Below are 12,499 nucleotides of genomic sequence, written 5' to 3'. Positions count from 1 at the left end.
TAGCTATACCTCTCTTTACTATAATTCTCTCAATTCCTAGAATTGTACTTTTAATCTCTCTATCTCCAACCTCGCGCTTTCTACTACTACTTTAGCCTTTTACTCTCTTTAATTAACTAATACTACTTTAATTATCCTCTTCTTCTTAAGAAGTTATATTAAAGCTTTAGGGGGGGTATTATAAAATAAATTATATTTAACGTTATTAAAAGAGGGGAGGGGAGGGAGGGTGGCTATTATAGGCATTAGTTAGGTACTATTATAAACCTTCTAACGGTTAATAACTATAGGGAGGGGGTCTTTCTCCCTACGTAATACTAACTATTTAATAGATAAAAGCGTATTTAGTTTAAATAATTAATATTTATTAATTATACTTTAAAGTATAGTACCATTAAATTTTACAATATCTAATAACCCGTACTAGTAGAGTAAACTATACTACTATATAAAATATATAGAACACTTTACTTTTAATTCTTCTAAATTAGACTATAGCCGTTTAAGGTTATTACTAACTAATTAAACTTACCATTAGAGTAACTCAAGGCAAGCGAAACTAGTAATGAACTTTAAATCTACTAGAATAATATATTTAAACTTTACTACGTCTTTTAAAATTTAATATATATATTTAATTGTAAAATTCTCTTTTAACCACTTAAAGGTTTCAGTAATAACTCCTAGTAACTAATTAAAATTAATATAATAATTCTTAAATAGTACTTTTAATACACCGTAAGTACCTTCTATACGGGAAATTACTCGTATATTAAAATTGCAGTATAATTTAATAGCGAAATAGGTAAATTCGTACTTCAATAGGAAGTAAATATAAAGAAGGTAATTAATTATAGCTATAAAAAGAAGAATTAATAATTATATAAATAATAATAGAAAGATATAATAATTATACTTTTTTATTTAAGGAACTCCCTCAATAATACCTACTATTATTAATAGAATCCCTCCTCTATATTAAAGTATATTATTACCCTCTATATAATTAAAATCCTATTCGTATTATCGATCTATTTACAATTTGAACTATAGGGGGCATAACCGTTAATAGGTTGAATGAAGGGATTCTTAGTCCCTAACTCGAAGTAGTAATTCCGGTTATTTCTATTTAATAGTTAGGCAGCAATTTGGCGAATAATAGAATTTTCGTTAGTAGGATTAATATTTATATAATAGTAATCCTTATAGAAATAATTTCTATTATTACTACAATTACCTAACGCTATACCCTTAAGACTACCCTCCTACTTCTTTTTAATATTGAAAGTAACATTCTTTATTATATACTAAAAATAGATTTAGTACTAAGTTATAGGGAAAACTACCTAATAAACTCTCTTATACGCTTTATTATAGTTAATAATAATAATTAGAGGTTAGAAAATACTATATTTTAAAAATATAGTATTAATTTACTAAAATACCTACGTAAAGTATACCTCCTTCTTGCTACTTAATAAGTAATAACCGATATTAAAAATCGTATATATAGCCGTTATCCTATATATTTAAAGGAAAGGTATATCGAACTTATTAACTTTATACGTACAATCCAAACTTATAACCTCGGGATTCTTCCTCAATTAGTTAATATACTATAGATAAATCTAAAAGATTTTCTTAATTAAACTAAACTCTTCGCCGTTGTAACAATAGACTTTATAATAAATCTCCTCTATTAACTATAACTAATCGAAAAATTATTGGGTCGGTATAAGGGTACCTACTTACTTTATTCTATTAACCGCCAGTACGTTAAATACGTCGCGTTATATAATAATAATACTAAGGAATTCATTATAAATAATAAATATAATATCTAACGAGGAAATTTTTAATTATTTGGCTAACCGAAGGATACTAGCGGTTACCTCCTCTATACGGTATTAGTAACAATTAACAGCGAAATAACTAGTACTATTAGGGTTAAGGGGATAGCTATAGTCTCCCTTTATAAAAGTAAACTATTATACCCTAATTTTAGTATTAAATATTAACTTTCCCTACTATTCGCAATTTCTTTTTATATTTACTACTAATAGTCTTTAAAGTAGGGTATCCTCCTTACGCTTTTTACTACGCTTCTTCGCTATAATATATTTAATATCGTACCAGCTAGTAAAGTAAATAGTCCCCTCTTATCAGTAATTATTAACGCAATATTTAGAAATACTAAACCCGAATTCTCTAACGACGTTATTAATATTCTTAACAGCAGCGTCGATATCGGTCTACTAACGAAAGGAAAGTATAACGAAGGCGGGCTCCCCTTTACTAATCTAATCCTTCTTAGTCGCTTTATTTTAATCTTCTTCCGAAGAAGAATTTAACAATAATAAATTCGAGGAGTTTAAGGGGGAATAACGGCGGCGGAATATAGGGATCGCTAAAGCTAACATTAGAATTAGAAATAGCTTTTCGTTTTTAATAAGGTCATTAATATTGAGAAATTCGTAGTTATCGTCGTATAGCTCAATTTTAATCTATTTAATTAAAGGGGTCGGACTAAACGCACATACGGGCGCTAGTATAGGGGAACCTACTAGGGAGGAGGCAGTCAAATCGATAACTTCAGGCATTTCTACAACGCACAATTAGTAATTTCAATAAGTAAGACCCCCTCAACACTATACTTACTAACTACAATAGTAAATAATAACGGCGATAGCGATGTATTCAATTACTTCAATCGTTACTACTAAGGTACAGAGATATCACACAATATTGCTCGCTAGCAAATTTGGCGGGCGCTAACATGGTCTGCCATTGGCCAGCCCGGTTCCACACCGCCGAAATATCTGGGCACACAGTCGATTTATCCGGCTCGCTTTTTTTCGGCAAAAGTAGACTCTTGGCATCCGCAGCCCCCCAAGCAGCGTCCGTTCCTGGTTGTGATGGTCGTGTACCAAGGTTGTCCTTATCAAGCTCGTCCGCTCGCTCGCGAATCGAAAATTCGATATGTCTCCTTGTTACAGTAACTTTCAGTCAATCATCATCTGAGCTTGAAAGCTGGGCATGCATAGGCACCGTGAGGCATTGCTCCTTAGATGCAGAAATCACAACAGCTGATTGGCCGGCTTGGTTGCCTCCTTCTATGTACTCCCCAAAGTCTCTGCAGGGTTGCCCGCCCTAAAAGGAGAGGAATGGTTCAAACAACTTCCGTCGGAGGACGTTCCTGCACATCTCGTGCCGCAAAACTGTGCGCATTCTGGCAACAAGCAAACGAAAAGCTCCCGGACACGGAATGTCAACACACACATGTAAGGGGTCCCAAGGAAGACGCAGAATTCAGCTATCGTTGGTTGGGGGTTTGTTAGGTCGACGAAGCTCTAACACCGGTGCGATGTGTTACTGGTCACCCTCGCATTTTATTGAAAGAAGGGGGCTTTGTGCCTTGGCAGCCCTTGTGCACGGGATTGCAAACACCGACACCCAACCAGTGGCCATGCGTCATGACGATTAGTACTGTATGGGGATTTGCTTGGCGCACACAAAGTGTTGAGGTGTCGTGTGACACCATGCCCACACTGCAGTTGCAATGGCTACCTCTACGGGGTCAGGTTAATGTCCGGGCGCCGCTTGACCGTGGAGACGACGGAGTTTGGCGCCTCTAGTGTACCGGGGCCCCGAATCGGTAAAACACACGGGGAAAGATTGGAAGGGGGGCGGCCGCGTCGTCATCACTCATGGCTTAGGTACCTATCTGTGAGCCGGTGTACACCATACAATCCCGCAGTGAGCACCGTAACTTCTCTACGTACAATAGGATATTTCTATCATCAATGGGTAGCCAGGTAACGGCAGACGTGACGACCGGATAGTACCTGCTCTAGTGTATATGGTAGACAAGACCGGACTGTTGAGGATGGATTTGGCAAGCAACCGCTTCTGATCTCCCACCTTGCCGTGCACACGTCACGGACGGGACCATCCCTACAATCTCCCAAAATTGGACAGAGATCCGCGTATCTCGAGCATTCTTTTCCCCTAGAGAAGAAAAAAAAGAAATTCCTTTTGTTACCCTGCAGTTTTTCACCCCTTGTCCTCGGGCCGCGCGCCCACCTCCCACTTTCCACCTTGTTTCCACCCTCTCTCTCTTTGCCTCAGGTCGAAGCCAGCGCCTCCATGCGCTTTCGTCCACTCCCTCCTGCCGATGGGGCACCGCAAGCGCCAAGGCTGTAAGTGGCTTAATCGACACCACTCGCTGGGTCTCACATAGTATGTGATGCAGTGAATCCATACCTTCCAAGCTGCCAAGATTCGATAGACACTGTGGAATAGCCCGCCCTTTATAACCAGCCCATCTCCAGTCAAATCTTGCCGTTTGGGCCTACTTTTTGCGCCTTTCATTGCCCTTTCTTTTCGCTGTTGCCCGGTTGTTATTTCGTGGCTGTCGCTGTCGCCTTGCTTGTCCATCGTTGTCAGTCCGGGTTTCGCAACACAGCGCAATTAGTACCTACACTGCACCCTCCACAGCGGTCTTCTATACTTGTACCGCCTTCGTCGTCAATTACGCCAACAACACCACCGCGACGTCCCTCCTTCTTCGCCCATCTCCTGGCCTTGTGGAATTTTGCGATCGTGGTGGCGCCCATTGGAACTCAAGGAATTCACAGCCTTGGACAGCCGTCTTACTGTTTTTGAGCCGTTCAAGCAGTCCTACCGTCCAGCCTTATAAACCTAATTCTCCACTCCGAGTTTCGCACCCGAGCCAATGGCGATCGGAGCCATATTGGAGCCCGGCATTGTCGTGGGTCTCCTCGCCGGTGGTACCCTCGTCAATCGCAACACGACCTACACCAGCTCAACTGCCTCAAGCCGAAGAGCTTCTTGGCACCCGCTCGATCAGACCGACCCCGAGGCGCTACCATCCGCATCGCTTTTGAACGACGAGCAAAATTTCGAAGGAGGCAGGAAAGCCAAGGTCGAGGAAGATGAGTACACCAGCGATAGCAGGAGACCGTGGAGCCCATCGCGGTCCAGTTCGTCGTCGACTGTGGTAGAGAACCAGGCGATCGAAAAGGATCTCCCATACGGAAAGAGGTTCCGCACCTTGAAGTTTATGGGCTGGGAACGGGAGGTCGTCACGCCGAACACCGAGATTCATCGCGACCGATTACTGAGCCGCGTCCTGCGCAAGTTCCCCTTCCTTGTCGAGGTGTGGTACTGGGCTCTGATTTACTGGGTATGTCACCCCGACGTCCCGTGCTGTCGCGCATGTCAGCGTCGCATCACGTCCCCTGCACACGGATCAAAGCTAACGGTGCCATGACAGGTCTACCAACTTGGACGAGCCTTCACAGCTGTAACTCTTAAGGCCAGCACAGTCGATACCGCGCGCGAGCATGCCCTTCAAATTATTCATATGGAGCAGCGCCTGCGCATCTTTGTCGAGCCCATTGTCCAGGGCTGGTTCCTTGGACACCCGACCATCCTCAAGTGGACGAACCGAACCTACTCCTTCATCCACATTCCCGGCACCATTCTCTTCCTCATCGTTCTCTTCTACGTCACCACCACCCGCCCCCGCGCCCGCATCCACGAGAACCATGGTGGAGGCGCCCTTGTCCGCGACTGGCGCAACTTCGTCAACCACTTCGGCCCGGATGTGTACGAGCGCCGGAGACGTACCATGGCCATGTGCAATCTTTTGGCCTTTATCGTATTTACTTTCTGGCCCTGTATGCCGCCCAGACTCCTCAGCGACCCCACCTACAACGGCGAGGACGCGAAGGAGGCCAAGTCCTATGGATTTGTGGATACCGTGCACGGAAAGGATGGTGATAGCAGTGTCTGGACTACCAACAAGTTCTGCAACCAATACGGTATGTTTTGATCTTGACTCGGAATTTACAATGAAGCTGCTCGCTCTAACTCTTGTCCTTAGCTGCCATGCCCTCCCTGCACTTCGGATACTCTTTCCTCATCGGCCTCACGATTGCCACCGTTCCCCTCAGGAGACAGGGCCGCTTCGGGTGGAAGAGACTTGTCGCCATTTTCACCGGCATGGTTTACCCTGCCATCATTCTTACGGCCATTGTCGCAACTGCCAACCACTTTGTTCTGGATGCGGTGGCCGGAGCTTGCGCTTGCCTAATCGCCTGGAAGTTCAACCACGTGCTTCTCAACCTCCTCCCCATCGAGGACTGGTTTTTGCACGTACTCAGGATGCACAAGCCCAATTAAATTACAACTAGTCTCGATACCTCGGGGTCCGAGATGAGACGGTTGACCTGATAGCTGTGCTGTTTTAGCACGGTCTGAGGTTTTGTGGAACAAGGAACCCACAGGGCAAACGCCAACAAGCATAACACAACAACGAACGGCAACATTATGTGTACAGAAGGGATATGTAATCCTGTAACGAATGATCTCAAAGCGAGCGAACGGATTGGGTTGGAATATGGGTTTGTAAGGGTACTTTCTCGCTACATCTGGCTAGGGCCAGGACCACTTTATCTCCTCGCATGTCGGAAGGGAATCTATACTAGAAGGGAGCCCGCGAGCACGAGCACACATACAGCACCAAAGAGAAGGAGAAGGCATCTTCCTCTCTCCCTCTCGTTACCGGGTCTCAGCACATTCCTCCGTTCTTACTGCATGTAATACCAGTACACTCACGGATCATGATACCCTCTCTTGCTTTTTTTTTCCCCTGGAGGGGATTCTAGGTACAAAAACTTAATTCAAACTCTTCGAATGGCTACAACACAAACGTTCATGTATTTTGACTGCTCCTTGCCCTCTGACCTCTCATCACCATTATCATCATCTGGCTCCTGAGACTTTCCCTTAAGTATTCACGCCCACCAGGATTTGTATGCAAGATGGTGATTCTGAATGTTTCGACCCTCCTGCGCCCTTAAAGAAAACAGGTGGAAAAGACAGAGCACCAAAAGGATAAAATTTACAGTGCTCCAGGAAGCGACAACATCTCCCTCACGATTTTTTTTTTTCCCCCGGCAGGCATATGTATGACTCACTATGCCTAACTTCCTGTTGAAGCTGAAGATTAACGGACCGAGTTTATACGGTAGTGATGCTGTCCAACCCCAAGTCTCATGGCAGTGCATAGGAGGGAGCCCATAGAACACTGCCTTTTGTTCATTGCTGCCTAGCTCCATGATTGTAAAGCGGAGTATTTCCCGTCTAAGCCATGCCTGGCAGCTGTCGCTTTCTGCCGGCGGCAGCTAGTGACTGTTTGATTGGTAGAACATGTTACCGGCCAAGTGCATTGCAGCTGGGCAAACATATGCCAAGAATACATGGGACGAAGGAAAGATGGCAATCATTTGTCACCTGTACACATACAACAGAATATGTCTGAAGTGAAAGAAAACGGGTATATAATGATCGAGACCGATGTTCAATCTCTATTTCCTTCTGGTCAGACTCTTTCAATTCCTCATCTTTTCTGGCCGCTATCATCCTTCCCTCCCTAGCTGATCTCCTCCACAACGCGGCATCTCAGACTTCCCCAATCAGCAAGTACCCCATACAATCATCTCAACGCCTACTCTCTATCTCACCAGGCCGTTCGGCTCGACAAGACCTGAAATGTTCGGTCATCCTAGCCATGGCCATGTTACTGGTCTTTACTACACTGAAGCCGTCAATAGTTGGACTATCCAAAGACATTATCTCCCCCAACTAGAACTCTCCGTCTCCACGCACATTGTAGGCTCGTCAAGCAGAACCACTCTGACGCAGACATTTGTCAACCCCTCTGCCGAGAAGAGCATCCCAGAGCTGAGGTACACGTTCCCGCTGTATGATGGCGTCTCCGTCGTTGGTTTTGTCTGCACTATCAACGAAGACCGTGTAATTCGTGGAGTCGTCAAGGAGCGTTATGAGGCACGGAAACAGTACCAGGAAGCCATCGACAGGGGCGAAACCGCCGGACTGCTGGAACAGCTTCCCAATGCTAGTGATGTCTTCACCACCACCGTCGGCAACGTCCCTGCTGGTGCTTCTCTCAAGGTGGAGGTCACTTATCTGGGCGAGCTGAAGAATGACGCCGGGGTGGATGGGATCCGCTACACCATTCCAACTTCTGTTGCTCCTCGTTACGGTGATTTCCCTGGTACCCTTCTCGATGCGCCCCAAGCCGTTGCCAAGTCTGGCATCCAGATTACTGTCGATGTTGAGACGCCGGGGGGCTCAAACATCAAGAGCATCCAGTCCCCGTCCCATCCCATCTCTGTCACCATCGGTCACACCTCCTCTGGAGCAGCTGCCGGCACTGATATGTCATTGCAGAAAGCCTCCGCTACCCTTGCCCTTGGTACCGCAGAGCTTGCCCAGGATTTCATCCTGCAAGTAGTTGCCACCAACACCGGCAATCCGATTGCTCTGCTTGAGACACACACTGATATTCCCCATCAGCGGGCTTTGATGGCAACACTGGTGCCAAAGTTCAATCTACCCTCAACACGCCCCGAGATCGTCTTTGTCTGTGACCGCTCTGGCTCCATGGGTGGTGCCAGAATCGAAGGCCTCAAGTCTGCTCTTCGGATTTTCCTAAAGTCCATCCCCGTGGGCGCCAAGTTCAATATTTGCTCATTCGGTTCTACTTTTGAGTTTCTGTTCAGTGATGGCTCTCGGTCGTATGACCATGAGAGCCTCAGGCTAGCAATGGACTACGTGAGTCGGATGGATGCCGATTTGGGAGGCACCGAGATGTATCAACCACTCGAAGCTGCGTTCGAGAAGCGCTACAATGACATGGACCTGGAAGTCTTCTTGCTCACTGATGGCGAGATCTGGAACCAGGAGCACTTGTTCACCATGATCAACAAGAAGGTGTCTGAGTCCCAGGGCGCAATCCGCTTGTTTACCTTGGGAATTGGCAATGATGTTAGTCATGCTCTCATCGAAGGTGCCGCTCGTGCTGGCAATGGGTTTGCGCAGTCCGTTACCGACAGCGAGAAGATGAACGCCAAGGTAGTCAGGATGCTCAAGGCGGGTCTGACTCCTCATATCAAGGACTACACCTTGGAGATCAAGTACGCCAAGGACTCTGACGCCGGAGCGAAGACCACCGATGAGGAAATGGACGATTTTGAAATCGTCGAAAAGGTCTCCGATGCTTTGGCCATCCGTCTCGCAGATGGCGCTGACAAGCCAAACGAGCCAGTCAAGCCGATTTCCCTCTTTGACGCCTCAGTCGATCTCGACATCGAGATGCCAGATGCCGACGCGGACTTATCTCTGGGAGAAAAGTTCTCGCACGTTCCCCCAGTCCCCGAACCAACAATCCTTCAAGCGCCTTTCACCATCCCCCCGCTCTACCCTTTCATCAGGACTAGCGTGTACCTGCTGCTTTCCCCTAGCACAGCACAGAAAACACCTAAATCAGTTATCCTCCGCGCTACTTCAGCCCACGGGCCCCTCGAGCTTGAGATCCCAGTCGCCGTGCTGGAGGAGAAGGGCCAAACAATCCACCAGCTCGCCGCCCGCAAAGCGGTACAGGAACTCGAAGAGGGTCGCGGCTGGATATACCACGCGACGGATTCGAGTGACCCCGACCAGAAGCTGCTCAAGGATAAGTACGAGGGCCGCTTCTCTGATATGGTGGAGCGAGAGGCCGTCAGGCTCGGTGTCACTTTTCAGGTGGGCAGCAAGTGGTGCAGCTATGTCGCGGTAGAGGAGAAAGATCGGACGGAGCACGAAGTGAATCAGCGAGTTCCTGAAGCTGCCTCGGACAAGTCTTCTGAGAGTTTTGAGTCTAAGCCTGTCGTCAGGTCGCGAAGAATGGGGCGCTTCTCTGCTCGTTTAGCTTCGTCTCCTACGGAAAATGTGGTCGAGACATGCTTCTTTGATACTCAAAGAATGCCTGCTCCATTCTCCCCGGCATCGCCTTCATATTTCCCGGCATCGCCTTCATACTCCCCGGCATCGCCTCCTGGCTCGGCGCTCTTTAGTGTAAATCCGGCTCCGCTAGCAGATCATTCACGTCCTATGGCAAGTCCACCTGGACAGATAAAGGGCAAGTCCATTTCTTATAGTTTACCGGCGACCGCTTTGTATTCCACTCCGGCGGACCACCCTTCTTTTGATATGTCCATGCCTCCTTGTCCTGCACCAAGTGCTCTCTACTGTGGTCAATCACTTCCTGATCACCTCCATATTCCTTTTCCTCCACGAAATCCTTTGTACTCTGCTCTTGTTTCATCCTCTTCTGCTCCTGATTCTGACATATCCTCTCACTTTATTCCATTGAAAGCTGAGCTGCTTGCATCTACCTGTAAATCTGATTCTAACGGCATGTATGTGACTACAGCAGCAAGGATGGGCTCAATTACAGCCTTCGGAGCCACTTCCAATAGTCCAGGTACGGCTTTCGGCAACGCTGCCTCCAACAGCTTTGGAGGTGGACGCTTCGGCGCCCCAGCCATTTCCCGTAGAATTCCTGAAGCTCATCATTTTGGCTTCCCAGTCTCCAACAGCTCAGGTAAGCTTTCAGCCTACCCTGATCCCCATCCCCTGCACCAAATCCTTACTCTACCATTTACCCAGAGTCCAGTTTGCTAACCAACCTAACAGACTCCGCCCAAGTCGAACCTGAGACGGCGACACCTCTAGAGCCTCTCGAAGCCCTCGTAAGCCTCCAGCACTTTGATGGCTCATGGTCATGGACAGAGAAGTTGCTCGATATTTTGGGGCAGTCCCAGTTGACGGAGGAGAAAGTCGAGGAATGCTATGGAGTGTCGATGCCGAACACGGACATGCTTGCTACAGCTTTGGTGTTGGCGTATTTGGAGGCCAAGTTGGTGGAGGAGCGGGATGAGTGGGAGATGTTGGCTGATAAGGCTAGGGAGTGGTTGAAGAGTGAGCTTACCAAGAGCTCCGAGAAGGGAGTGGTGTCTTCTGTTGAGGAGCTCGTGGAGAAGCTTAAGGCGTGTTTGTAAGGAGGGTAGGCAAGGACAATGATGGGGCCGTCTTGGTTCCTTTATTGGCTACAGGTATGAGGGCATACATGGATCATTTTCTAAAATAGGTAGCCTTGAAGGAGAAAGATAAAGTGATTAGTTCTTCCCTCCCAAACACATTCCCATTGATCGTAATGTTCACCACAAAGTGTGCTGAGCAACACGTAGCCAGGCACTTTTCCTATGTCCTTTGGTAATCCCATCACGATCGAACCAATTCACCGAGCTAACTCCCCATCACTGTTTCCATCTAAGATTACAGATCAGAGGGAGAAGAAAAAAAAAGCAGATCAACATTCTTCAACGACACCTGCCGGCATCTAAGTCTCCGTACAACAACACCATCTCCACTACGTGCCATGAACCTCCCTCAATAGACAACTGATTTTCAATGCCTGGCCACGTGTCCCGAACCACACAGAGACCACTGCTCAGTGATATTCAAAGCCCCGCCGGCCGCCGCTGTTCTTCGTCGTCATGCTGCGTGCGGGTTTGAGAGTCTTAGTACCTAAGTGTAGTACGTTACGCACATTTGCGGAGAGGCGGAGTACCTAGTCTAGAGCATGTGGGAATGTCTCACTTTTGGGTTTTTGGTTTTCTGGGGAAAAGAAGTCAAGGGAGCGCATGCAAATTGCTTACCTACCTCTGATTTGCCGAACGTAGCAAAGCGCGCCGGCCGTGGTGAAGTGAGACACCGGATGTATGTATGTACATAAGTCCGAAGTTTGGAATTGTTCGTTTTTTTTTTTTTTTTTTTTTTTTTTTTTCCTATGTGGACCTTCCTGTCGGAGTTGGTTCCCGAGGTCTTCAAATTGGGCGTAGTTGGTACATAAGGTAACTGGGCTATGTAGTAACGGCCTGCAAAAGTGCCAAGCAAATATTAGGTATCTTCTTCCCCATGGTTGTGAAAGAGCATGCATGCAGACTTTCCTTCTCGCCTGGTCTGATTGCATAAACTTATTTTGGTCACGCATCCACTGAATGGTATATATCTTGGTAGAGCAGTGATTCAATCTCCCTGGTTCACAAAGAAAAGGGTAGGTGAACTTAATAGTCAAAAAACAGGTCAGTGTCACCCTCACCCACATGTCCAAGGGGGGGGGGTAAGGGGTGACGTATTTTTTGTCCATTACACCGTAGTCTAGGTATGTACCTATGTATGACTGAACGTGGAAAAAGGTTGCGTGTAAGCATGGACTGTATGTAACCTCAACTTAGGTTGTTTGCCGTTCGGCAAGGTAAACATGCTTCTATTGTTTTATTCTTGCCCAGTGTCTAAACCGAAGGGCTGTTCAACGTAACGGCATTGCATCATAAAACAGCGGTGACTTCATGGATATCGGACATCTCCCTCTTTTACTTATTCTTTAGTGGTAGTTTTTGGTGAAAAAGGAGCATTAGTATGCACGGCAGGATTAGCTGCATAAGAGGAACTTAACCAATCCAATGGAATTCTCTCCTCATTTTCCTAGCTAGCGCCTTTGATAAATGTCTTACGAGTAGAGTAGAAGTGGTAACATGCGTACCTCTTGGCGAAACCATCTTGT

General features: G+C 46.5%; 2 protein-coding genes across 3 annotated transcripts; both read left to right on the top strand.

Moving 5' to 3' along the window:
• Nucleotides 1-4,033: 4,033 nt before the first annotated feature.
• On the top strand, nucleotides 4,034-6,852 carry NCU00983 (integral membrane protein). The gene is made up of 3 exons (XM_960083.3): nucleotides 4,034-5,206; nucleotides 5,297-5,846; nucleotides 5,909-6,852. The coding sequence occupies exons 1-3, from the start codon at nucleotides 4,736-4,738 to the stop codon at nucleotides 6,205-6,207; spliced, it is 1,320 nt and encodes a 439-aa protein (XP_965176.1). The 5' UTR covers nucleotides 4,034-4,735; the 3' UTR covers nucleotides 6,208-6,852.
• Nucleotides 6,853-7,344: 492 nt separating this feature from the next.
• NCU00984 lies at nucleotides 7,345-11,083 on the top strand. Of its 2 annotated transcripts, XM_011394574.1 has the most exons (3): nucleotides 7,345-10,009; nucleotides 10,304-10,474; nucleotides 10,567-11,083. In XM_011394574.1, the coding sequence occupies exons 1-3, from the start codon at nucleotides 7,579-7,581 to the stop codon at nucleotides 10,929-10,931; spliced, it is 2,967 nt and encodes a 988-aa protein (XP_011392876.1). In that variant the 5' UTR covers nucleotides 7,345-7,578; the 3' UTR covers nucleotides 10,932-11,083. The 2 variants fall into 2 exon arrangements, with proteins under 2 accessions (XP_011392876.1, XP_011392877.1); XM_011394575.1 differs by having other exon boundaries at nucleotides 7,431-10,474; nucleotides 10,567-11,064.
• The last annotated feature ends 1,416 nt before the right edge of the window (nucleotides 11,084-12,499 follow it).

This window comes from Neurospora crassa, linkage group I (genome assembly GCF_000182925.2).
Source record: "Neurospora crassa OR74A linkage group I, whole genome shotgun sequence".
Lineage (NCBI taxonomy): Eukaryota > Fungi > Ascomycota > Sordariomycetes > Sordariales > Sordariaceae > Neurospora > Neurospora crassa.
The sequence above is the reverse complement of the archived record's forward strand: the minus strand, read 5'-3'. Positions and strand labels throughout refer to the sequence as shown.